The sequence below is a fragment of the Rhinolophus ferrumequinum genome, chromosome 7, assembly GCF_004115265.2.
Source record: "Rhinolophus ferrumequinum isolate MPI-CBG mRhiFer1 chromosome 7, mRhiFer1_v1.p, whole genome shotgun sequence".
NCBI lineage: Eukaryota > Metazoa > Chordata > Mammalia > Chiroptera > Rhinolophidae > Rhinolophus > Rhinolophus ferrumequinum.
Window position 1 is genome coordinate 7211321 of NC_046290.1, and position 26999 is coordinate 7238319.

General features: G+C 42.9%; 1 protein-coding gene across 3 annotated transcripts in view; it reads right to left on the minus strand.

Moving 5' to 3' along the window:
- Positions 1 to 26999, minus strand: part of CTNND2 (catenin delta 2) — an 829794-nt gene that overhangs the window by 226171 nt on the left and 576624 nt on the right. For all 3 annotated transcript variants that reach the window (XM_033110744.1, XM_033110743.1, XM_033110745.1), the window contains one exon: positions 18751 to 18883. In XM_033110744.1, coding sequence (XP_032966635.1) covers positions 18751 to 18883 — 133 coding nt within the window. The remainder of the gene's footprint in view (positions 1 to 18750; positions 18884 to 26999) is intronic.

Genomic DNA, 26999 nt, shown 5'->3' on the forward strand with positions numbered 1-26999 from the left:
CCAAGCTTCGCTGGATAAAAAGGCAGCTGCTTGGGTGGGCCCCTTGTGGAGCTCAGAGGGCTGCCGTGCCTGCTCATTTCCACGGCCCAAGTTGCTGCCTCCATAGTCAGGACCAACAGAGCACCTCCTGCTTTAACCACCAGCTTATTTTTTGGCTGCTGGCTGAGGTGCGTCTACAACATCTGACCAAACTGCAGTCTGGCTAGGACCAAGGAAATCTCATTTCAATATCTACTCTGCATAAACAAGTACCAAGGACAGGGCATCACTCTTGGCCTATTTTTTGGACTCAATGGCTAACCCTTTGGATAATGTCCACCAGTCAGTGTTACAATTCTTTTTTCAGATAACTTCAATGAGGAAAGACAGAGAAAGTCTTCCAAACGGGGGAGGTTGCACACTGGATGGTTGACATGAGTGATGAATGACTCACTGTAACTATTATCTTTTCAAATGATCGTTCAAAAGAATATAACCTGGCCAACTGGCAAGATACCGTGTTTCCCTGAAAATAAGACCTAGCTGGACAATCAGCTCTAATGCGTCTTTTGGAGCAAAAATTAATACAAGATCCTCTATTATACCGGGTTTTATATTAATTTTTGCTCCAGATGACGCATTAGAACTGATTGTCCAAGTACGTCTTATTTTCGGGGCAACACGGTATGTGCTGGTGCTTTGGGTTTTGTCCTGTTACCATTAACTTTTCTATAAACTAGGTTGGAGGGAGGCAGGCAGGCCCCCCTAAAGTGATCCTTCTCCATTATTTCCATGCTGTTGTCTCCAAGTCGTGTTGTTGTCAGAGTTGTTCTGATAAGGATTCATAGGTTGGGTCTGTGATTACTCTGTAGAAGAGGATGAAGCATCAGAGGAAATACAGCAGGGAACCCACGTTCTGAGACATCATGGATCTAGTGTACACGTCTACTATAACCAAACATAGGGCACGCTTGAGCAAATCGCTGCACTAAATCAGGGAATTTTGAGGTGGATGCTTTCTTATGTCAGTGTTTTCTGACATTCTTCAAGATATAACAGGAATTTCAGGCCTGAAATGTCCCTCAGGGGAGCAAGCAATCTCTACGACTACCCAGGAGCAAGCCACCAATTGCCTTTCCAAAAGAAGTATCTAATGGAATGTGGCAGTCAGCATTAAGGTGGGTGGTCTCTGTGCTGCCCTACTAGCTCTTTTCATGAACTCCAGTCTCTTTGGGTGTTGGTCACTTTGGGAAAAGCAGCTTGAGGATCTTGGGCACCCAAAATTATAGTCCATACTCTTATCCACTGAAGACTTTAAGAGCTTTTAGCTGTTTGAGACCATCTTCAAAGTGACTTCCTCTCTTTTTCTATCTTTTTTCCCTTTTCTTTTTCTAATAGAACTTAATAGCCCCAAATATGAGATATGATTTCTCTAGGACCCAAGCCAGGGAGTTCTACCAAATATTATGTTTACTACTCATTTTAGGGCAGTATCAGGGAAAAAAATTTCATCAATTGAGACATAACCCTGATTCTTCAAAATTTCCTTGTTGGGTCACCCTTTATAATTCTACAGAATTTACAAGCCAACCCCACCTTGTCATGAGTCACACTAGTTCCAATTCTACCATTGTGTTCTTTTGCAAGCCCATAATCATTAATCATCAAAGTTGCATATCAGAGTACCTTTTATTATCGGTACATTTGAGTCCCTTCATAGGAATTTTGGACACAGGTAAGGGAATTAACATATCTTTATGTAAGCACTGTTAAAATAGATTTTATGGTCTCTCAGGTAAAGACAAACCGAGATTGGCTTATTTTCAGAAATTGGGATTGGAAATAAAAGAAACTTTCCCAATCAATGACAGCACTGAAATTCTTGGTGCCAATCGAGCTTCCTTATTATTTTGAATTATACTGGATAGTGTCAAAGCCATAGGGAGAATTACTCTATTCCAGGGGTGTCCAAACTTTTTTCAACGTTTTTCACCAAGGGCCATATGTGGTAAAATACACAAAGAGCCGGGCCACTCACTCGAGGTGAAGTACGTATTGCCTCACCTGGTTTATTTAAGTAAACTAAATATATTTTTGGAATTTGCTGTGGGCCAATAAAAAATGGATTGTGGACTGCAGTTGGCCCACGGGCCGCAGTTTGGACACCGCTGCTCCATTCAGACCACGATCATCTAAAAAGTCAACCTGGAAAAGCTGATAACTTTGGTCAAATGAGTCTTTTGAATAAGGAGGTGTTGTGAGCCAGGTGAACAGGCTCTGCTGCCTTCTTTGCTCACATAGAGATTACCAGTACCTTCTCAGGAAATTTATCTTGCAGTTTTTTTGACAATGTTGGATCTTGTCTGGCCAAGGAGCTCTCACTTAGTTCGCCCAATCACAACTGGCTTAGGCCACCATTTCCACATGTCCCCCTCATGTGTTCTGGGAGCATACACTCACTGTAGTCTTCCCATGTGCTATGTCTGGGACAGTGGGTATGAAAAATTACCTTCTGTTTTTGGACAGCTACTTTTCCATTCTCTCTCCAAACAACCTCTAATTTTCTATTATTAGGTTGGTGCAAAAGTACTTGTGGTTTAAAAGGTTAAAAACAATTGCAAAAACCGCAATTACTTTTGTACCAACCTAATAGTACAATGGCCAGGTAAAATTACACTGAGTAAGCCCAGAATTATGGTTTCCCAGCCTCTTGCCAATCAAATAAGCCTCAGTATGTGGCCTCAGCTCTCTGCTGGGAGAGTTCCAAGAGTAACCCAGCCATCCCCACATGCAGTGGGGTTGTCTGGCTGCTCTTCTTCACCCTGTCACACTATGATTCCTCCTACCTCTCTCTGCTCCTTCCGCCATGACATGAGGTGAATCAAAATCTTTTTCAAGATGACTGCGTCTCATTTCTTTCTGAGCACCCTTTAAGGTCTTTTTCAAATCAGTGAAGTTATGCATAAATATGTGAAATTTTCTAGAACCCTGTAGGGGAGGGGAAAACATCAATTTTGATTTTTTAAAATTCCAAGGTATTAAAATGTTTCTTACCAGTGGACAAGGACTTATGTGGTAGGCTGAATAGTTCCCCTCCCCCAATGATGTCTACATCCAAATCCCTGACACCTGTGAATATGCTCCCTTACACAGCAAAAGGGCCTTCAGTGCTGTGATTAGATTAGGAACTTGAGACACAAGATTGTTCTGGATTATCTGGCTGGGCCCAATGTAATCCCAAGGGTTCTTATAAGAGGGAGGCAGGAGGGTTAGAGTCAGAGAAGGAGATCTGGTGATGGAAGCAGAAGCTGGAGTGATGAACTTGGACGATAGAGGAAGAAGTCGAGAGCCAAGGAACATGGGAGTATTCTAGAAGCTAGAAAAGGTCAGGAAATAGATTCTGCCCTGGAGCACAGCCTTGCTGACACCGTGACTTTAGCCCAGTGAAACTGCTTTCAGATTTCTGACCTCCAGAAGTGTAAGATAATGAACTTATGTTGTATTGAGCCATGAAGTTTGTAGTAACTTGTTACAGCAGCAAGAGGAAACTAATATAACCTATATTCAGTGTCCTCTGACCAACCGTCTTCCATTTCTTTCTTTAATGACCATATAAACACCTCCCTAATCTAATCTGTCCCGGTGGCCCTGCTCATCTTCATCCAGCCTTTCCATGGCCTGTGATTCCTCAGTTTCTCATGCCTGTTTGCACCAAAGAATCCACAAGCCCCTTTTATGGTAAGTTAGGGAAGAGTGCCCTAACTTCCTTTTGGACATCTTCAATTAACTATAAAATTAAGAAATATGGGGGCTGTCTGAGAGAGGGCTCCCCAAATTATCATACCATCCATTGTTTGAATCCAAAAGAAATTTGGTACAATTTGATTTGGGGTATGGTCACAGATCAATCTAAGTTGGCTTCTGCTCTTGATATTGCCACCCTTTATAGGCAATGATGGGGTTGGAAGTGGGATAGATAATTCTACTCTTTGGGGTAAGCCGTACACACCAAGGTTTTTACCCAGGCCAGTGGGACATAGCTTTGGATTAGAGGCAAAGCATTAGGCTGCATAGTTAACTATCTGCGATTAATTTTTATTCTACAGAAACCCTGATGTCACTATTCTTCACTGGAAACTACTTGGTAATAATTTTTACCATAATCCTTGCCTACATTCATTAGAAAAACTGTCCAGTTTTTTGCCCTCAAATCTCTTGAGTTCTGTGTCCATTGCCCTCTGGCCGTACCTAGTAATGACAAATCAGACTAAAGGAAGACAGATTACTCTCTGAAGTACCAAGAGGGAAGTTCACCAATCACATCTCTGCCCCACCTGTTTGCAACATAGAAATTCACAGGCCAAGTTGTTTTCATATTTTTTTTATAAATCAGATTTTGTTTCCTTGTTAAAAGCTTCAGACAGCTCTGCTTATTTGGTAAGAGTCAATGAAAGCAACCTTTCTCTTTGGATTATAGTTTCTACACAACATATTGGTGCAAATCACCCAGAATGATGGGGATAATGGACATATTACACTGAAATAGTTCCTTTCCTTTACTGAGGCAAAATTGTACGATCTCATACTACCAACCGTCTGGCCACCCAGATGGCATTACAGAATCACCTCCATCCCTTTCAGTTTCCATATGTTTGCTCCAAACCATCTTAACACAGAGTCTGGGGTCTGTGTATCAGTCCCAGTTTGGACACTTATCTGCATGGTTGACATTAACAGTGCTGTGTGTTCCCATGAGACCGAGAGGCTGGGAGCTTAGAACAATCACAAACTACCCGAGATGAGACATAGCCGGTTTCTCTAAATTGAAGTAGACGGCCAGGGGTTTGAGCCTCGATGGTGCAACTGCTGTTCCTTAGACCTATTTGGGCATGCCAACGGAACTTTGGGGGTGAGAGTTCCGAAATTAGTTTGTAGGGGGGACTCAGAGAAAAAAGAGGTTTGGCATTTAGATCTAGTAGCCAAGCCTTAAGGTTTAGGAAGAGGGATAATTCTGGGTAGAGCATGTTTTTGAACTCTTGAGTCTATTAGTCATCCTTGGAGTCCTATATGGACCATACAAAATGCGGAGGCTATATAAGTAAAATAGGTGATAGCTGCTTTATGCTGTTGTTTTTTTCAATCCATATGAAAAACAGAAACACTAAATCAGGAGTGGTAGAGAGGCATTTTCACCACTTTTCACATTTTTAAAGTTTTGAAAGATCTATCACATGTGTGGTAAGAGACATGGTTGACGCAAGGAGATAGTGGTACTCATTAGAGGGGCAAGGGGGCCTGGTAAGGGTGGCAGAGTTTGGTGAAATACAGTGATGGAAAGTGTCAGATGCGCTTGGTAGGCCAAACGAGGAGGAAGCAATTGGAATAATGGCACCAGCCGAGGTTGGCTCGCGTGTGGTCACCGCCATTGCCTCCTGTGGGTATCGGACACTCTCTCTGGGCAGCCATCAGCAGCGAGACAGGAAGGAAATGGTGCCGCCCATGCCAGATCTGACAAGCATGTTCCGAACAGAGAGGCCTTCCAGGTGACCACTGGAAATAACGGGGTAGGTGGTGAGGAGAAGGGTGAGTGACTCTGGAGTATCTTTAACAGCAGAAAGAGGAAATAGCCAGTGAAACATGAATTCAGACACATCTTTTACTAAAAGAATTTTGATGACATTTCAGAGTCTCTGTGGGTAGAGAGTTCTTTCTCCTGTGATCTAATTGCAGTGTTTTTTAGAATAGGGTAGGATTAGTCTAGCCTGGAAATAAGGGCCCAGTTCTCACTCCACTTCCCCAGCTCCACCCTGCTTCTCACCAGGAGTCCCCAAAGAGTCCCATCCTGAAAGGAGAATTCTACAAGACAATATGAGGGAAGCTTTCTGTTCAAATGTATAAGCCACAATTTTACCATTTATAGGTGACATTATTTGTGTCTTCAAGATGTAAGAGAAAAACAGAGGGATGATATTTATGAGGTAAGTATTTTGTTCCTAGTGTGCTCCTCCATGACCTGTGAAGGCTGTAAAAATGTACATAAAACATGAAAATTGAGTATATTTGCATTTATATTAAAAAATAGGGGACAGCTGGGAAGATAGCCCTCTTTTTCCCTAGTGGACCAGGAAAGAGAGACTCTGGCTTAAAGGTTATAGTGGTGGCAATAGAAAGGACAGTAATTAAAGCAGAATTAAATGAAGTATCGGGGAGTTAGTTGGTGAGGTCTGCAGAGTTTCCTTGGGGTTTAAGGGTAATGCAGATAGGAGCTTCCATTCCTCACCTCTTTTTGTTTTCCAACCTCCTACAATCCAGTTTCTGACCTTTATCTCCATGCCCCCTTTATTCAGTCCACACAGTGGAGCCTCAAAACTTACTCACCCCTCCTGAAAATGACACTGTCGTTGTCTCCTTGCTCCCTTTCATGTCTCTATTTTCCTTGAGCCTCTGCCCCAGACAGCAGATACCATTTCATTACCTGGGGTTTGTGGTGAGGATGGTCTTTCCTTCCACCCCAAAGCCCACAGGGAAGCTAAGGGGAACACTGCCTTCGAAGCAGGAGAATGCTGGGGATGAACTTCCAGCACTCTCACTGGAACACTCTTTGCTGTTCCTCATGAATACACAGAGATTGGATATTATCATATTATTCACCCACTGCTATAGTTTCACCACTGCTACAGTTCAGGGATGTTTTGGTTTAATGAAGCTTTTGTGAGCTGTCCTAGGGAGCCTGGTCTCTTTATATACCACTGTTTCCAGGGAAAATACATTTTAAGTCATAAGATTTTTTCTTTCAAATAATCTTCGGAAACTGAAGATAGCCTTTATAGATCCAAAGAAAATACGGAAATCACTCCACACATAAAATTAAATACAAATAAAAGAATTAATGCCCACTCAATGTTTTACTTTTTATTCAAGAGGTAAATTAATTAGGAAGGATTATAAATGCAGAAGAGCAATTTGAATTTTGAAGGGCTCTAATAAAACAGATTTTTTATTTCTTTCACTTATATTAGACGTTTGGTTAAAAAGTGCACTGGAGCTACCAAACAAGAATAGGCATTCTATAATGATCACCTATAGCATTTCATGAAACATTGAAAAAACATTTGTAATGGTGAAGTGTACCTAATCGGGAAGAGATGTGTCCAAACATCTACGGGGTAGTTTTGGAATAAAGACACATTTCTTCCAATAAGTATCTGATTTTGAACGACAGAAATGTGGCTGAGCTAGGACTCTGTGTACACTTAAATAAGTCAACTGAGGCTCTCGTGCGAGTCACAGAGGCCCTAGTCCTCCATGGTATCTGGCTCCCGCAGTGTTAAACATTTCCAAGATGGAACACGCAAGTACAGAGAGCAAGGTCATTAACATTTTCGAGTGCCATCAGGCTGAGGAGGTCCAAAACTTTGGATTTAGAATACAATGGGGCAGTGACACTGGAGAAGTTGGAAAAATGGTCAGAGGCTCAAAATGGGTGAGTGCAAGATTATCTACTCAGAGTGGATTAATGAATGAGCCTGCAGACATATGGGAAAGTACAGAACTGCAAACACATCATAAAGAGGAGAAGTGTGCATTATAATTTATGTATGGATGGAACATGAAATGAAGGTTTCCTGGTTGTTTCTATCAGTATTTTGACAGAATGTTCTCTTTAGTCTTTGTGCCAGGAAAACATGAAGGCTGTTTGGAAGGGAAAAACCAAAAGGATGATAGATAAACAAGATGCCTCTTCTTTAGCTGAACGATTTAGAGATTTCTCACTCAGTCTAATGGTGGTGAGTCAGCGGCAATAAGAAGCCAAGTGTTAGCGGGAGGCCAGAGTCCAGGGTTCTCTGCCATCACTCCTGAAGACTAGAGAAGCAGGAGGTAACTGGAAATGCTAGCTAAAGGAGCTTAGTTTGGATATGAACTTATACTATGCCCCTGAAGGAGGGATTAGTTCCTCAGGTATAGCTCTTCTCAGAAATATGACCCAGGCGATCTCATTCAAAAACGTGCCAAGAAAACAGAGCATGGAGGGACATCACTAGGTTAGACCTGGCTCTCTACCTGTGAGACAAGTGCAATAGGATTGACATTTAGATAGGTCACTGATATATTTTGTTAATTTTTGGAAAGGATACAAACCATTTCTAGGTTGGGCAGATAAGAAGATAACCCATTAAAACAGAAGGAGAGCATGGCCCAAAGAAGAAATAAAGTTAAAATAACCCAACATGAATTTTAGCAAACCTACCAAGGAAACGTCAAAGAGTTTAGAAAAATGCCTGCCACATCATTGTTCCCAAGTCATGACCCTGGTTTTGGGGGCTACTCTCTGACTCATCACTGCTGTGCAAAGAGCCTTTCTGTAGCTGGTAGCCTTAATCAGGACTCTTGCTGCAGGGTGGCTACATTTCAACACAACATCAGTCTAGTTGCTTAGTTTTCATCCACTTTTGGTTATTAACATAGTCTCCTTCTAGTTACAAAGAATGAAGACTCTCCATCTACAACCTCGATCTTCACCCCCTTCGTGCATCTGCCAACACCTTACCCTCCTGGAGCTGAGTTCCAGCCCGCTGGCATGCTCTCCCCACCCTCCTTCTTCCTCCTTGTTCTTTCCCCTTTGTTGTGGGGGTAGGAGGGAGAAGAAGAGATGTTTCCTCACACAGAGTAAGGCCCCAAGGGTGTCTCTGTCTGTTGGTTTTGTAGGGGAGCAAGATTTTGCCACCCCAAAATATTCTTATTTTGAATGATTTTGAATTAAAGTTACTTGAGCTACAGCTGGTACAAGGACACTCTGACCCTCTCCGTGTCTCCCCAGAGACAGGGGATTCAGGACTGAGAAGGCTGTGTAAACAAGCTCTGCTTAGTTTCTTCACTAATTAGTACCCAAGCCCAAGTCGCTTTGTCTTGTGAGTTCTTCACAAATGTATTGTTTCTTTATCTAAACTACATAAAAGCTGCCTGCTTTGGTCATTTCTTTTAGGTGTCCCATCTAGGAGACTTCCATACACCCCAAATTAACCTTGATTTTCATCTGGTACTCAGTCTCATGTCAATTTAATTCTTATGCCAGCCAGAAGAACCTAGAAGGGTAGAAGGAAATTTTTTCCCTCCTCGACAGTTTTCCCCGCCGTGTGGCCCATGCATGGCTTTAGAAGTGGTGCTGCCAGGTGGCTATGGCTCCCTGCTGCCCCCAGCGGGCAGCCTCACTCTGCAGCTTCTGATGCCCTCACCTTGCTTCAACCTATGGCCCTGCAGTCCTGCAGGAACATGTCTAAATCCCCTGCACCACCAGTGTCTTCTTTCCTGCCATGGCCCATCTTCCTTGAAGGGACCTCAAACTTGAGGGAATACAGCACTTGCTCATTAGGTCTGACTGTAACTCCATGATATCTCTGTCTTGTACTCTGGGAGCACAGGACAAGTCACCAGCTCAGAAGCTGAGCTGTCAGCCAGTCTGGGAAGGAGATGCCAGTCTTCCTTTTCGGCTGTCACCTACAAACTCTGGGGGGTTCCTATTCTTATGATCAGTTTGCTCAGCATGATTTCCTTCTCTCTCGGTTCTCTTGTTCAACTTGTCAATGCAAGAGGCCATCAGGCCAGTGAGGTCTCTACGGCCTCCAGGGACACTGAGTCTTCTACCAAGAACTGGGCCCTCTTTAAATGATCAATTTATTTCCTCATGGGGGAACTATACCTGCTGAAGTCTCTATTCAGTAACCCCGGGGACAGGAGAAGGTGCTTACGTGATGCACCACACAGACCTGTCACGCTGATCTGATCCTCCCAACACTAGTGAGGAGAGGCCCTTCCACAGGAGCCCACCGTCTCTTTAGCCCCAAACAAAGACTAGCCTCTGGAAGGCTAATGGATGCTATGATAGGACCAGGTTTAGGAAGGAGAGAGAAGAGGTAAAGGGGACAGGAGATGGAGACAGAAAGGGAAGAGAGATGTATGAGCAAAATGTGAAGGAAAGGCGTGACAGAGTGTCACCAAGCACCAGGCATCACTGCCGTTTCATCAGTCCTATTTACCGTTAAGAACAAAGGCCATCATTTGGTGTCTCTGGATGCCTTTATCTTTGCTTCTTTCTCCATATTCCAAAAGACCATGGTTCTGATTTTCCTCCCACAGCCCGGAAACACAGCCACCAAGTTGAAATACACCGTGGTGGAATCACCTTGCCCTCTTTAGTCGTAATTCTTTCCCAGCCTGTTAGCAATATTGCCCACTTCTTATCTCCTCCACGGAGGATGACTCATGACCCAGGCCGCTGGAAGCACTGGTCCAATAACCCTCAATCCCATCTCTTCCATCACCTTTCATGTGTGAAGGACCAAGCCTTCGCAAAAATAAAAAAAGAAAACAAAATGATAGAGCCATTTTCTTCATTCATTTAGTTTTAGCTTCCGGCATTGAGGGACCACCTGTCACATCTGCCCTGTGTTCATGAAGGTGGCTGTCCCCAGAAGGCTTAACTTCCCAACTCCTCCCCAGCCAACTAGAGCCAACTCCTCCGCAGACCCACCCCCAGACTCAGTCTCCCAACTCCCACCAGTACTGCCCGCCCCTTGTTACTCTTCCTTCCATCCTGATGGAATTTAAACATGACGAGATCACATATTTTGGAAACAGATCTTACAGCTCTGTTAGCTAAAGTCACCATCTTCCTTCCTTTTCTTTATGCAGCCCTGTCACTTGTCACCCAGCTGCCTCCTGTGGGCACAGACACTACTCCTTTCCCAGTCGCCAACCTCAGAGGAGTCTCGTCAGGCTCCCTCATCTGCCTCCTGGCTCCTGGCCCCTTCTCCACAGTGTTGTTCTGGAAGGTTCTCAGTCAAACCCTCTCCCACTTACTGAGATTCTCTCATTTCCTAGTCTTCCTTACATCAGTCATTCCAAATGCTTCCAGGTAATCTCAGAAACTACCCACGTTCCCCTCAGAGCCATCGGCCACTTTGTTTTTATCACACTTCCTCAATCACTTCGAGATCACCACAAGAGGCTACCCGAGGTCACCTTCCTGCCTTTTTTGGCTTCTTCCAAGGAGGACACCCTTTCACATTTTCTCGGGCAATCCTACCCACTTCACTTATCCATTCACTTTCTCCTTCTTGGTGTCTCCTCATTTCCTTCCATACCACCAGCGACCTTCCCTTCTGACCGTTTAATGGATTCCAAAATCTCTCTAAGTATTCTTTCTTGCAATGTGCTACTTTCCAAACCACCCTGCCACAAGCAGGTCCCAGACTTCTTTTCCCTGAAGATAAGGCCTTTGGCCTGAAAAGCCTACACGACCCAGGCCTGGACACTTACCTCTCTGATCTCACCTTCGACACCTTTCCCCTCACTTGCCAGGTCCCAGTCACACCCATGGTTACTCCTTGTTATCAACTGAATTGTGCCCTCCCAGGAGATATACTGAAATCCCAACCCCAAGGTACCTGTGAAGGTGAACTTATTTGGAAACAGGGTCTTCTCAGATGTACTTAAATTAAGATCAGGTCACTAGGGTGGGCCGTGATCTAAAATGACTGAAGTCCTTATAAGAAGAGGAGAGACACAGACAGGGACACATGGGCAGGAGCAGACCATGTGACGTCAGACGCAGACACTGGAGTGACACACCTATAAGCCAAGGATTGAGGGCCACACCAGAAGCTAGGAAGAGGCAAGGTGCATCCTACCAGAGTCTCAGGGGCAGCCTGACCCTGCTGACACCTTGGTCTTGGACTTCCAGCCTCCAGACTTGAGGAAGAGTAAATTTCTGTTGTTCCAAGCCTCCCAGTCTGATAGTTAGTTACTGCAGCCCTAGAAAACTAACAGGCTCCTGGTGCACAGACAAGCTCAGCCTGGCTTCAGGCTAGTCTGCTCTACGCGTGGGAACAGCCCTCCTCAGAGAGCTAACTCTAAGGTTCTCTCTCTCACTGCCTTTGGGCTCTGCTCAAACGTGGTTTCTCAGAGATGACTTTCCTGACCAACCTCATGTGAAAGAGCAGTTGGTCCTCAACCCCTAGACACTCATCACTCGCAGTCCCCATTACTGTGCTGTGTTTCCGGCATGGCCAGTATCACCACCTGACATATGACAGAGGTGTGTCATTCATTCGTTTAGTGTTGCCTCTTCTGTACACAACTGGGTCTAGTTGGTTCACTGCTGTATCGTCAGCACCAAGAACAGAGCCTGGGATGCTATGCCTGCTCAATGGATATCTGGGCAATCAATATACTCATTAATTCCACTTTCCCATAATATTAGCATATTAAGCATTTGGGCATGTTTATGTGTGTTTTTATGTTGCACACATGGGATGGCTCTTTGATTCCAGCGTCCTAGAAGCAGTGGTTGAATGTGCTTATTTCAACAGCAGCTCAGCAGAGTCACACACAACACGCTTCCAGTGTGTACCATAGTGAGAATAGATTTTGAAATGCGAGTGATGAGTAAGTAAAGCAGAATATGTACCAACATTCTGTCCCTAACACTATGAGACTGGTTTTACACTTAACTGTTAGGAAGAGATATCCTTAATTTATATTTGTGACAGATCCTGACAATAACCCACATTTCTTAACCAGTCACTCTGGCTGGCAGTCTATGTCTGTTGTCTCTGCAGTGATGTGGATTCTCCTGATATTTTGTAGTCTAGGAAACTGAGGCTCAGAGAGGTAAAGAAACTTGCCCAAGATCACAGAGCTAGAAAGTAGTAGAACCAGTCAGGGTTCAAAAGCAGGCAGTCTGGCTGCAGAGCCTGTGCTGTAAGCCCCACGGTTTACTGTCTACTGACATCTGGCAACTAATACAGGCTCTTTTTCAAAGACTGTTGAACAATTTACGGTGAAGGAAAGAGAAGAAATGGTTCAAAGATAATCAGCTGGAAAGATGGATAGATAGCACCTTCTCTTAAACTATATGAGGTGGAAATAACAAAGAATAGAATAGAAATTACAAAGCACTTTAAGTGTAGCAGACAGAACAAGTCTGATTTTTTTTTTTTTTTTTAGCATACGAAATGCTCTAAATCAGTTTGAATACAAATTGTGGGGGACGGGGAAGGTCTGCATTTTTTTATACACAGAAGTCAATTTCTATGTTCTAGTTAACACCACCAAAGAAAGATAATGTCAATTTAGAAAAAAATAAACAGTGTAAATGGTACAAATATATTGAAACTATATGGATATGTATGCGCGGACACACGCGTGCACGCACACACACACACACACACCACACACCACACACACTACACACTACACACACACCCCCCCACACACACACACACACACCACACACACACACACCCCCACACACACACACACCCACCACATACACACACCACACACACACACACCACACACACCCCCACCACACACCACACACACGCACACACCATACACACACACCACACACCCCACACCACACACACACACCCACCACACTCCACACACACACACACACACACACACACACCCACACAGCGAAACTCTAAAACTGATATCCTTACATCTGATCTCGCTTCCGTTAATTCTAAGTGAGTATGGCTTCGGCTATATTTTTCTGGCAACTTCTAATTTAAAATTCCATGTTGTCATCACAGTAGGAAGCAGGAAGCTTCTGCTGTCTCCACAGGCTGGGTTTTAAGCTTCTGTAAGTGCTCTCCCAGGCTGGGGCTCTGTCCTTCCATGGTTCTTAACAAATGGTGTCATACTGCCCTGTTTCCATACTGTGTCCAGGAGGTTGTGGATTCCTTAGAGGTAGGATCTATACGTTATGAATATTTGATTCCCCTACTAACACAAAACAGGTTGTCGATAAACTTGTTTTCCCACTAGGACTGAAAATGCCATTTCTTTAAAAACAAAAAAGGCTTTATTGGATTTCGGATGGGAAGGCAGTTGAGAAGAGGTTTGTTAGGAGTTAGGAAAATAAAATTAGTGTTGGTTTCCTAGAGAAATTGTTCTTATCTTCAAACTGCGTAAGTATACTGCATAAGATCTTCAAACACTTTGAACATTTTGGTTGTATATTTGAGAGCTGAAGCTAATTTTTCATATAAAAATAGGAAATCAGGCCAAAACTTAAGTTAAATCTTCGTCATTGGTGGTCACCAGCCATTTCCATCATAGAGAAGTAAATACAAGTCAGTCCTTCCCACAGGTAACAGCATGCCGTGTTTCCCCGAAAATAAGACCTAGCCGGACCATCAGCTCTAATGTGTCTTTTGGAGCAAAAATTAATATAAGACCCAGTCTTATTTTACTATAAGACCAGGTATAATATAATATAATATAATATGCATCATAATACCGGGTCTAATATAATACCGGGTCTTATATTAAGTTTTGCTCTAAAAGATGCATTAGAACTGATGGTCTGCTAAGTCTTATTTTCAGAGAAACATGGTATAATAAAGTTTGAGTTTTTAAAAAAGGCATGTTATTTAAGTGAATGGTCTTATGTTTTAAAAAACATATTTTAATATTATTTTAAAATTTAAATTTATAATTTTCATTACATTATTTTAAAACTCTCATTAAATGCAATTTATTAATTAATAATAAAATAAAATACTAAAACATTTTTAATTTTTAAAAGGAATCCACTCTTGTCATTTGAAAATAGGCAAATACTTTTTAAAATCTAGGTGACACATTATCTTGAATGCCACCAGGTTGCGTACACACGCATATACAGGCTCCAGTTTGTGTCTGACTGTCCAGGTGTGACTCTGGGGTATCCAGCAGCATGCCTACCTAACGTGGGCATTTGAAGAAATGGGGGAAAATGCAGGAGGGAGGAGCATATATAAAATAAAATCACTGCAACCCATGATAGGCAGTTAGGATTACCACCAAATCCATGGGATATTCTTAATATTCTTAACTGAGGAAGAGTTCTCAGAAAGAGTCAAGAAAGGACATGAAAAATACTAAAAAGTTATCAACATTACGCACCTCCTAAAAAATGCCTGTGGTACATACACATGAACAGGTTTTCATGTCTAATAGCTCTAAATTATCGAAAGCTCAATTTATTGTGACAGTGCCACAATTCAGGAGACAGCATAGATGGCAGATGTAGTTCCAATATTACTAACATCCATCCATGCCAATCACAGCTCTGCCTTTAAAAGCAGGAGGAGCTACCTACATATCAGATGTTCATTAGCTCATAAAAAGGAGCTGCACAAACTTGTTGGGCTTGCGACAATGACCCAGGCCTCCTCACGTTTCCTCCTTCAACCACACGTTTTAATTTTTCCTCAACTGCTTTTCTTCTGATCTTACTCAGTCTGGCTCTTAACTCTTGTCTGTATGATACCCTCCTATCCTAATTTTTGGACACTTGCTGGTCTTCAAAGTATTAACTGAATGGCCTACCCGGGTCAGGGCACCCAGTGGACGGCACTCTGCCTTAGTCACTTGTGGTTGTCGAGCGACTACCTTGGGTCCTCTCCCCTGAGTTCCACCTCCCTGGTGGGAGGGGAACCAAAAGACTGCCTGACTTCCAAGTTCACTAGCCCGGAAATAGGAGTTACAGACAGGGCTTTCCTCTACTGATTTATGGAAGTGAATTCTCAGCTTTGTTCCTGTAAGATCTGGCAGGTATCATTTTGAACTGAATTTCTTGGTTTCATTATATGAAAACTGTACCAAGAGCTATAATAAGGAATAAGAAAGTCATGATTTATGACCCTCCACATATAGGGCATTTAATACTGCCTTTTGCTCGATGGCCTATCCATTGTGTGAGCAAAGTCAATACCAATAATGAAATGTAAAAATCAATTGAATAAAATGCAATAGAAAGACTAGGAGACTGAGTAAATTTGGAAAGGCTAGTGCCTGCAAGATTAGTATGTGGCCAACAGGTAATTACAAAAATCAATACCTGGATATGAAAACACAACAGGCAGCCATCTGTCACAAAGAGAGAACTCGTTACTAATGATTTGGCTCCTGAGTTAGGATGAGAGAACAAAATAGGTCTAAGCAAAATCCCTATCAGAGGTCACATGTCTGTGTGTATGTGTGGGAATGTATTGTGTGTGTGTGTGTGTGTGTGTGTGCGCGCACACGTGTGTGCTCCCTATGTGACTGAGGAGAGAGAGAGGGAAACCCCAGATGGCCTACGTTGTATTTTATTTAGGCGTTTTGCACTTTCTCTATTCCTTTGGCTTTTACTAACTTCGACTTCATTTTGCTAACTTGGTGTCAGGCTATACCCTACCCTACATAACCCTTTCCTTCCTTCTCATCCCAGCCTCCCAGACACCAAGGGGATATTATCTTGAGGTCCTGGCAGTGTTTGGAGCCTGTAGGAGTGAGGCTGAGGACTGACACCCATAATCTGAGCTGGTGCTCTAAATGCCAGCTGTTGGAAGAATTTTTAAGCAGCGCCAGGTAATATAAGAAGCCTTGAAAGCACCCACAGCCAAATAAAAAAGTAAACACATGACACACAGACATACACAGACACACATCAGATAAAATAGTGACTTAAGTGTCTTAACTGTGTTCCTGGCCAAAAAAGAATATGAGTGAATGAATATGTCACTACCAAGCAGTTTGCATACCTTAAGTCATTTACTCCCTGCAAAGACTCTACCATTGTGGTATCAGCGTCTCTCTTTTCAAAACGAAAGAGACTTGCGAGGACAGTCAACTTGTTCAAGGAGACACAGCTAGTGAGCAGGGAAGTGATGGGAAGATGCATCTGTCTGACACTGATGTGTGTGCTTGTCACCATTTCACTGCACCACCTCTTGTCTACCCCAGGGCACTGGGGGTGCTTCTGATGTGGCCACACACACGTCTATAGCCAATTGTCAGGACTCACTGCTACGGAGAGGCTTTAAAGCAAGTCCACGGATCACGGAGCAGAGCCAGTCAGACCAGTGGCTTTAAACTTCCTCAGGCCATGACGTCTGTATTGCCTCACGGCATGAGTCCCTGTAATAAAGAGTCTGACTCCATCTTTTGAAGTTTGGCTTCTGACAGCTCTTAAGCCTCACCCTCCCTCTTCCCCTCTGCCCACATCTCAGCAAGCTGATAAGCAAGCTTGGGTGTTTCCTCCTGTGGCATCAGCAGGGAGTTCAAACCCCATAAGCCCCCATCTGCATGTGGGACCTCACTCAGGTCCCACCCCGTAACCACCATGAAATCCGGGGACAGTCTCTTTTCCTGCTGTCTCAAGCCATGTATGGTCCAGCTTGGGAGCCACCCTGCTCACTCCTCCCTTTCAGGCCCTCTTGGAATCTGTGGGAGTGGTGTCGTCTTTACATCAGAACCAAATTTTGGGTTAGAGTGCACCCCACTTTTGTAGGGGTAACACCACACTCCTGAACCAACTTTATGCCAATAACACCATGAAATGCTTTTGTGACTTTTGGAGAAACCCTCAAAGTTGTACTCTTCAAATGATGGTATGTAATCCCCTAAGCAGAAATCTGTCCTTCATTTTGAACAGACATTTTGTTTTCCTATTAAAAACAGTGTAATTAAGATAATTTCCATTTGGGACAGGAGTCACTTTAATATGTTTTTAGGTCATTTTAAATTTATCTTCGATGGACAGTATTTTTCTATATCTCAACGTTGGTACTGCTGACATTTGGGGCTGGGTAATTCTTTGTGGTGGGGCTGCCCTGGGCAGGATAGGACGTCTTCTAGCATCCCTGACCACTACCTACCACAACCATTTCCAACTGTGACAATTAAAAAAAATCTCCAGATGTGTCAAATGTCCCTTGGGGGCAAAATTACACCTGGTTGAGAACCACTGCTCTATATTTATTACACACACACACACACACACACACACACACACACACAAATAATGACTTTTCTGGTAAGAATGAGCATGGATCAAGTCCTTTGAGTCCCAGTGGAAGATATAGAAAAAAAATGACGAAAATCTGCTAAGCTATATATATCCCAATGCAAGCAAGCAAAATCTATAATAAATTGCAATTATATCTTCAAATCTCTCCACTCTTAAACTAATTTAGACTTATCCTCAAAACTGCTTACATGCTATGGAGATGACTCTTTATAGCTTATAAAATCTTTAAAAAAAAAAAGGCACAGTTACTCAGCTGCTTATATACAAATGATTATCCCTTTTTAAAAAAATTGGAGTTAGCTATACTGACCACCGTGGTTGTCCAGAAATATCACTCCCACAATGCAGGCACCTTGAAGTATTCCCATTCGTTTACAAGAGGGTCCCAGACAACAGTGTCTCCAATGGATCGCATTCTCCTACATCCATACGCTACCCACTGGTACTTCGGTGAATGGCTCAAAATTGTTGGTTATAACACAAAGTTGGTTTATTGCCTACAGTTCCCATCCTATCAATGAAGGACAGATGACACCACAGATCGACTGCAGTGATCTCGTCGTAAACTGAGGAGACAACAAAAGATGCTCTGTGTTTCCTCAGGATTTCGAGGCAGAGACAACTCCAGAGAGGGAACTGGGAAGAGAAAAAGGCAAACCACACTCAAAGGGCAGCAGCTGACAGTCTCGCCTCTGTGAACACTAGCACGTATCCTTGGTCTTCTATTCCACAGTATTCAATTATTAAAGAAAAAGAATGTAAACACGCCGATTAGTTAGATGGAAAGTGCTATGTTTCTGTCTTAAATATGGATCTCAGTTTTGAAACTTTAGTTTTCTCACGTCTTTCCCCTTGTAACATTACCCTAGAAACCTCAGGGATGATGCATCGGATACTGGTCCTTTGAGAATCGGCACAGCGCTTACCTCAGCTTTAATTTTATTGTCTCCAAAGCAGAGGTGTTGTAAGTAGGCGGCAGCATTGGACTGGACCGAGGGGAACTGATGCTGCAGCATCTGAATCACTTCAGGAAGTTCCGGGTCTCTCCATCCAAATTCTCTGAACAAAAGGAAGGCGGGAGAACATGAGAGGGCAATCCTGCCACACGATCAGCGTACCGTTAACTCATTTAGGAAATGCACTCGACAGTTTACATGGGAATGTTTCACAAACGACTGTTCTGATTTTCTTACATGTATCCATTTAGCAAAGGATTTGCAAAGATTCCCTTGAGTAAATGGTTTGTAAGTATATACCATGTGTGCATATGAAGGTCTGACAATTAAGTTCTTCACTTGTTGCAATGCTGTTGCTAAACTTTTTTGGTATCAGAGGGATTATTCATTATGAATTTGTACCAAATGGACAAAGAGTCAACCAAGTTTATTATTTAGAAGTGCTGAAAAGGCTGCGTGAAAAGGTTAGATGACCTGAACTTTTCACTAACAATTCATGGCTCTTGCATCAGGACAATGCACCAGCTCAGATGGCACTGTCTGCGAGGGACTTTTGAGCCAGTAAACAAATAACTGTATTGGAACACCCTCCCTACTCACCTGATCTGGCCCCCAATGACTTCTTTCTTTACCTGAAGACAAAGGAAATATTGAAAGGAACACATTTTGATGACATTCAGGACATCAAGGGTAATGTGACGACAGCTCTGATGGCCATTCCAGAAAATGTTCCAAAATTGCTTTGAAGGGTGGACTAGGTGCTGGCATGGGTGCATAGCTTCCCAAGAGGAGTACTTTGAAGGTGACCTAAGTGATATTCAGTAATGAGGTGTGTAGCACTTTTTCTAGGATGAGATCACGAACTTAATTGTCAGACCTCATATACCTATACAAGTATGCATGTATACATAATCTTAAATGCATTAATTAAAGTTATCTATCTATGAAGATTATGAAACAATGATTGAAAACAACACTTGATTTTATTAATATATGCATTTTTCATTTGGCCTGAAAAGGATAACTTATAAGGTCACATTTATTTTCTCATATATTGTTTCAAGTCTGACTCAGGTACAGTATTTAGCTAAATTATCATACAAGAGAAAATGTAACTGGATGGGTCCAATCCAAAATGTCATAATAGCAGTTGATGTCATCATCTTTATTATTTTTATCATTATAATCTCTTCTTTAATAGTAGACAGAATCCTTAGATGATTCTCTGGGGATAAAAGTATAGCAACAAGAAGACTCTATAAAAGGAAATTGGGTATTTAAAGAGTTAAGATTATCCATACAATGTTAATAAATGCAATGCCTTCTACATTCTTTTCCTGTATCTTCCTTTTTCCATCTAAGCTACTCCAACAAGCTGGTTGTTTATTTAATTTTAAGAAACATGCTCTAAGATATTTAAATCCATTCTAAAACATAAGGTTGATTGTACCAGGATGCATACAAATATTCTTTTATGAAGTCAATCAGCTCAACCAATTACAATCGAGCTGAAAGGACCAACTGCATGGATTCTATTCCTGTAGTGGGAAGCCAATTTTTAACAGAGAAATAAAAAAGCAACAACCTCTGAGACCACAGATAAAAACTTGACCCTACAAGCCATAAGAGCATACTATTTATCTGAAGGATGGGAAGGAAGAGAAACGAGATGGCTTTGCAACAACCACTCCACTCCTGGAGAAAGAACTCAAAAGCATATATCCTATTGACACCAGGTCAGGGCTGTCATCTGAGAAAAAGAGTCATGAAAAACGGGAGAGAGAAAGGAACAGACAAAGGTTAAAAGTTTCCTCGTAGATTCTAACCTGCTCTCTTTATCTTTCCTTTATCACAACTGGTAGAGGTTGTCAAGCAAACCTTGGAGCACGTTGGTGCTTCCCTTAGAGCTACAATATGAAGTAGGATTCCTTTTGAATTGGCTCAGTTTTTATTGGAGAGCTAAAGAATTCAGTTGCATATTCATTGTTTAATAAATTTACCTAAAATCTTAGGCAGACACAAACTTTCAAAAGGACATATATAATACAGTAACACATTTACTATAAAACATAATTAAGTGATTGCTGATAATAAACAGACTATTGACTTTTTCTTGGCTATGTGATCTAGACAACAATTATGGATTAAAACACAGGAAGCCAGTTTTCCTTTTTAATTTAATTTCCTTTTGCTGCATGATTTTAAATCACCTCTGCAACATCAAGATAGCACTGTCCCTCTTCTTTTAATAGCAGCCCCCTAAAATTATATTCTTCATACAAATTAAATGGAAAATCTACGGAACACCTGGAAATCAAAATGGGAAGTAATATGCAAAGACAGTGGATGGCTAAGATCCATTCAGGTGAGCTTGTGTTATTGGAAAGTGTTCAGTGAAGAATTCATTTCTGCCTGTTTTAGTAACCAGATGCTAACTGTTCCATTAGGCTCATATGGCATATATCAAGAACACCTTTGGAACAAGAGCTCTAGGGGGACAGTCTTACGGACTGTCAGCACACCTGTATGCAAATGCACTTGCGTGGACACACACACACACACACACACACACACACACACACGACCGAGCTCAGACAGAATAGATGCCCCCTTCAAAGAACCAAAGGAGAGATCCAAGCTCTTCCCTCCTAGGTCAAAAGAAAGGCTGTTGTCAGCATCTCCCTAAAACCTCTGGAATCCCTAATGTCCCCTCCACCCCACTACTGTCCTCCCAGACCTAGTTTGTCACCTTTCACCCTGCCTACCATGCTGGTCACCATTCTTCCTCCCTAACTCATGCATATGCAAACATGCAAACCAAGTTGTGCTACTATCTTGCTTCAAACCCTTCGGTGGTTCTCAGTGTCCTTGGGATAAAGACCTGGATATTCCCAGGGCCTGCAATCCTGCTGACCTGCCCTCTCCTCTCTCACTGCCTCACGTCACACATCTCTCCCTGGCTCTGGGCTGGCCACACTGGGGGGTGGGCGGGCAGGCCTTGACGGGTCCTGGCCCCGAGGCCTCTCACTCAAACTCAGGGCCTTGGGCTCTCTGACAGTCTCAGAAAGCCTTCCCTGACCGCCATCCATGCAGTATCCTGTCGGTAATGCCTCCGCTATGTGGTGGACCAATTACCACGTCTCTCCACTGTTTTAAGTGCTGTGAGGCCAGGCCACACCTCTTCGGTCATCTAGGAGGTGGCTGGCCTCGTGCAGCATGTTCAACACTTTCTGGTACATAATGAACACTACATAAATGTATTCTGAAAGAATCAAGGCATGAAGGAATGAACGAAGACAGTGTCTTGGCAGGAAGAGTGTTTCCTCAGTTCTACAGGTAACTACAGGAAAAGCTCTCCCGGGTGGGTCATTCCTAAAATGCCCCCCTCAACACACACACACACACACACACACATACTCCGTGCTTTCTAGGCATCGATCGGGTAAGTCCATGGATTGAACCTTCCAGTGCTGTCCCACTGAGCTTAGAAAAATGCCCAGCTCCTCAGTTTTGCTTGGGAGGCCCCACAGCCATGAGTCCTGCCTGCCTCTACCAAAACGCCCTGGGCCTCTTACACCAGCCTCCCTGACCTGCCTCCTTCCTGTTCCCACCTCAAGATCTTGTACTTCCGGGGAGCCTCACCTCTCAGGTCTTTGCATGGTACTGTCTTGTCTTTGCTAGGTCTCAGTTCCAACATCTCCAAGGGGTCTCCTGCAGCTTCTGGCCAAAGCAGCCCCAGCCCTCAGGTCATTTCCACTTTACTATCCTATTTTATACACAATACTTATGATTATCTCAAAGTCTCTTCTATTGTTTTTATTATTACTATTTATTGTCTCACCCACCCCAAGATCCATGGGGGCAAGGACACTGCCCACACCAGGATAGAATGATACCTGGAGCCTCCATGTCCCAATCCTCATTGGATTGCTGGGGCTGGGTGAAGGGAATTACTCTGGGACCGAGTGAAAGAGTGTGAGAGAGCTCAGAAAGCCAGAAGACAAAAGTGACTCAGCGGTTAACATGACTCAACTGTCTCCCAGCCTAAACCAGCTCTCCAGGATGGGGTTGGAGGGATTGTGTGTCTGGGTGCTTTACTTCCGACTTATTCTAACTGCTGTCCTCCAGGACTCGGCCATGGCAGCAGCTGCCCTTTGAGGGAATACCCATGGATAGATGCTAATGGAGCACCTGGCAGAAAGTTTGGGGGAATGAAAATACCCACGTCTCTTTCTCTAGAACCGTTTTACTTCACTTAGGTGAGATTCTGTTTGGGGTTTTTGCTGCTCATGGAGATGGATTCCATAGAAGGAGCTGGGGGCCTAGACGCAATAAAATGTCCGTGTCCTTCAGGACAGAATTCAGTCTATGGTATGGTTTCTTCACATAAGGTCTTCATCCTTACGGACAGTGGCTTAGAAGACAAAAATGTTCTGGAAGAGACAAATATGAGCTCTGACAATTAGGTTTATGAACTTGTTGCAACGATGTTGCTAACCTTTTTTTGGTTTCAGAGGGATTATGCATCATGACTTTGTACCAACTGGACAAACAGCTAACCAAGTTTACTATTTGGAAGTGCTGAAAAGGCTGCATGAAAAAGTCAGATCACCTGAACTTTTTGCCAACAATTCATGGCTCTTGCATCACGACAATGCACCAGCTCACACGGCACTGTCTGTGAGGGAGTTTTTAGCCAGTAAACAAATAACTGTATTGGAACACCCTCCCTACTCACCTGATCTGGCCCCCAATGACTTCTTTCTTTAGCCTAAGATAAAGGAAATATTGAAAGGAAGACATTTTGATGACATTCAGGACATCAAGGGTCATACGATGACAGCTCTGATGGCCATTCCAGAAAAAAAGTTCCAAAATTGCTTTGAAGGATGAACTAGGTGCTGGCATCGGTGCATAGCTTCCCAAGGGGAGGACTTCGAAGGTGACCGTAGTGATACTCAGCAATGAGGTATGTAGCACTTTTTCTAGGATGACTTTGCGAACTTAATTGTCAGAGCTCGTACAAGCGAGGGAACAGGAGATATGAAGGTCTGGGGCTATACGGAGGGGTTAACTATTTAGGACAGGTATGGAAATCAGCTTGCGGTGGTAATCTGTGAAACAGGGAGCTGCAAGGGGGAGCGCTGCCTGGGAAAGGGGGATGGGACAGGGGATGGGGCTGGGAACAAGCCTGGGGTAAGATAATGCAGGGCTTTTCATTCAAATACAAAAAGTCTTGGTCTGGTCTGTGTTCAGGGTTGTGCAAAAGAAATCTATGGAAATTTAGATTTGTTTAGGCTTACAAAACAGACAGAAAAAATAAACTTAAGTAAGAATGAGAGTGCGTCCTCAAAGTCAGTTGTTAAGATTCCCTGATCACACGCTTTTACTTGTTAATCCTTAACTAGCCTCGTGTAGTTTAGTTTTATGTGAAAGAAGAAGGAAACCAGACTTGAGATGTTTGTGAATTTAAGTGGTGGGCCTGCAATTAAACTGTCTGCTTTCGAACAGATAAATTTAAACACATAACTATGCTGCCTGCTGTACTCATGGTCTAGAAACAATCTCTAAACAGTGATTTGGGGGGACAATGTTTAAAAAATAAATATGTTTCAAACAGTGCTCCTGGGGCCACTTGACAATGCCTGGAGACATTTTTGGTTGTCACAACTGGAAGAGGCTATTGGCATCCAGTGGGTAGAGGCCAGGGATGCCGTGATCAACATCTCACAATGCATGGGACAGTCCCCCACAACACAGAATGACTTGTCCCCAAAATGTCATCAGAGCCGGGGTGCAGAAAGCTGGGTCTAAACACGCACCGTATTGGATCACGTTTGTTGAGCAAGCGTGTTATGTCTTTCTCTCCTTAATCACTGTACTGGGAGGGGCACAGATTTGGCATCAGAGTAACTGGGAAAGAATTCAGAACTTGAACATCTGACTTTCTCCCTTCTAGCCAATAAATACAGGATAGTCCTTTAGTGTTTGCTGGTCTTGCTTTCCATGGATCAAATACAGAGAATGATACATATTTTTCATGGGATTCCTTTTTAAATGACACCATAATGTACATGGAAGTCCTTGGTAAACTATTAAGAGCTAGATTTACACTAGTAATTATTATTCTAAGGCTGCTCTAAGGGGCAGACACACACACACACGTTGTATAATGCCATTTTAAAAAATAACCTTTTACTTATTTGTATTCAATTAGACATTATACTTACTCAAAGGAGAGACACTGCTTTAGCTTGCAGTAAATACTGTGCATTAAAATCTGCCCTTATGACAAGCTTTCCTGTTCCCCATCCCCCTTCAAAGGGCCTGTGGTATCTATGGGGGGCAACGTTCTCTACATGCAGCCAGAATCGGTTCAGATCCTGCCCCACCATGAACTTTCTTGCAGCGTTGGGTTCCTCCTGTCTGTGTCTCATCTGCTGTAGAATCTCCACTGGCTGGCATGCGAGATGTTCTCAGAATATACATTCATTGAGTCCATCTGTCATACGGAGATAATAATTCCTATCTTAGAGTAATATTGGGATGATTAGAAATAATATATATGAACCCCTTAGAGCAATGTCTCGCACATAGTAGGTACGCTCAAGAAACGTCTGGTATTATATGTCACTAGATGAAGAAGAGGAGAAGAAGAAGAAATGACAACCATTTATGATCTCCCACAGACGCCAAATCATAACTCTCGTTGGTTACTGGGCTTCACTTTTAAAATGTTAATGGAACTGGAGAGTATGCAAATGTAACCTTTTCTCCATGAAAACGTGTCAGGAAGACCAACAATATTGTGACTAAATCCTCACTCTTCCACGGACTATCTGAGCTGTTAAAACGACACGGTGCTCCGCATAGCGCTAACTAGCAAGCAGTTTGAAATTCCTTCCTATGTTACACTGGCACTGGCACAAAAGAGTTGATGTACTGTCACAACATTTGATCACATTTACTTCTGCGCTGCAAAGAGCCCCGGGACAACCAGAACCTCCAGGAATTCAAAATTTGGTTTTCGGCAAAGGTCTATGTCAGAGGGACAGTGTCACTCTGACGGCTGCGTCAGTAATTTCCATTGGGGCAGGGCTGTAAGGGTATTTTTAAACCAATTATTTCTAAACTTTTGAACTCTAACAAAAAGTTTTAAAGACCATTTTGATTTTAATTTTAATACCCAGAGCCACGCGGTGGCCTGTTTTGTCTCTGATTTGGTTTTGTTGATAAGGCTGGAGGGTGGGGTGGGTACAGAGGTGGCGGTCTTAAGAAAGTTAGAGAGAGGATTCTTTTTTAAATGACAAAATTGAGATATTTTAATTCTCGCTGATCAACAAGAACTTATTCAGTGATAAACACGTGGATGTGTTAGTGTCTTAATCCTCATTCCTAGAGAGTTTGTAACCAAAACAAAAAACTGCCCGATATGGTTAACCACATTTGAAAGCATTCTTTGCTATTAGCATATAAACAGTCACACTAGAACTGTGACTGTCTAGAAAGCAAGCTCAATTGTTTTGGTGTTTAGAAAGAAATGGCTTTCTCAAAGCTTAACATTTTGAAGAGATGGAATTCTCAGAACTGTACCGTGAGCATTAATTCCCTTGTCCAGGACCTGTGGGCCTGTCTCCTGATGGAGCAGCCACAGTGTCTGTTCCCTGGAGCCAGGCTCAGCGCTCCGGGGGTAGAGGTGCTCTGGGACCACCCATCCAGCAGCTGCTTCCGACTATCCATGATCCTTTTCTCATCTGAATTCTGGATTTTATGTAAATTATATTTTCTCTCTTTACAAAAGATTGGGGAAACTCACACAAATCACCTATGATGACAAGATAGAACAGAAATAAAAAATCAAGTACACAAAAGGAAAATTCAAGTATTATGAGCATAAGGTCAGCAGACTTGCTTAATTTGTTTCCAATCTGTGTCTTTCTTTACAAGCAGCTCTACCAACAGAAGAGAAATTAATACAGGAGAGAAGTGGCCATTCATGTTAGTTAAGGAAAGACAGAATGGCTACTGCTTTGCGTACTGGGAGGCCAGGAAGGGAGAACCTGGGGCTCTCTACACCTGTCCCAATATTCATGGCAGGTTTCTGCTTAGGATATGATGGTAAATTGAATAACCACCCTCAGAGGGTAGCCAGGTCCTAATCTCTGAGACCTGTGAGTGTGACTTCATATGGCAAAATGGACTTTGCACAGAATAAGAAG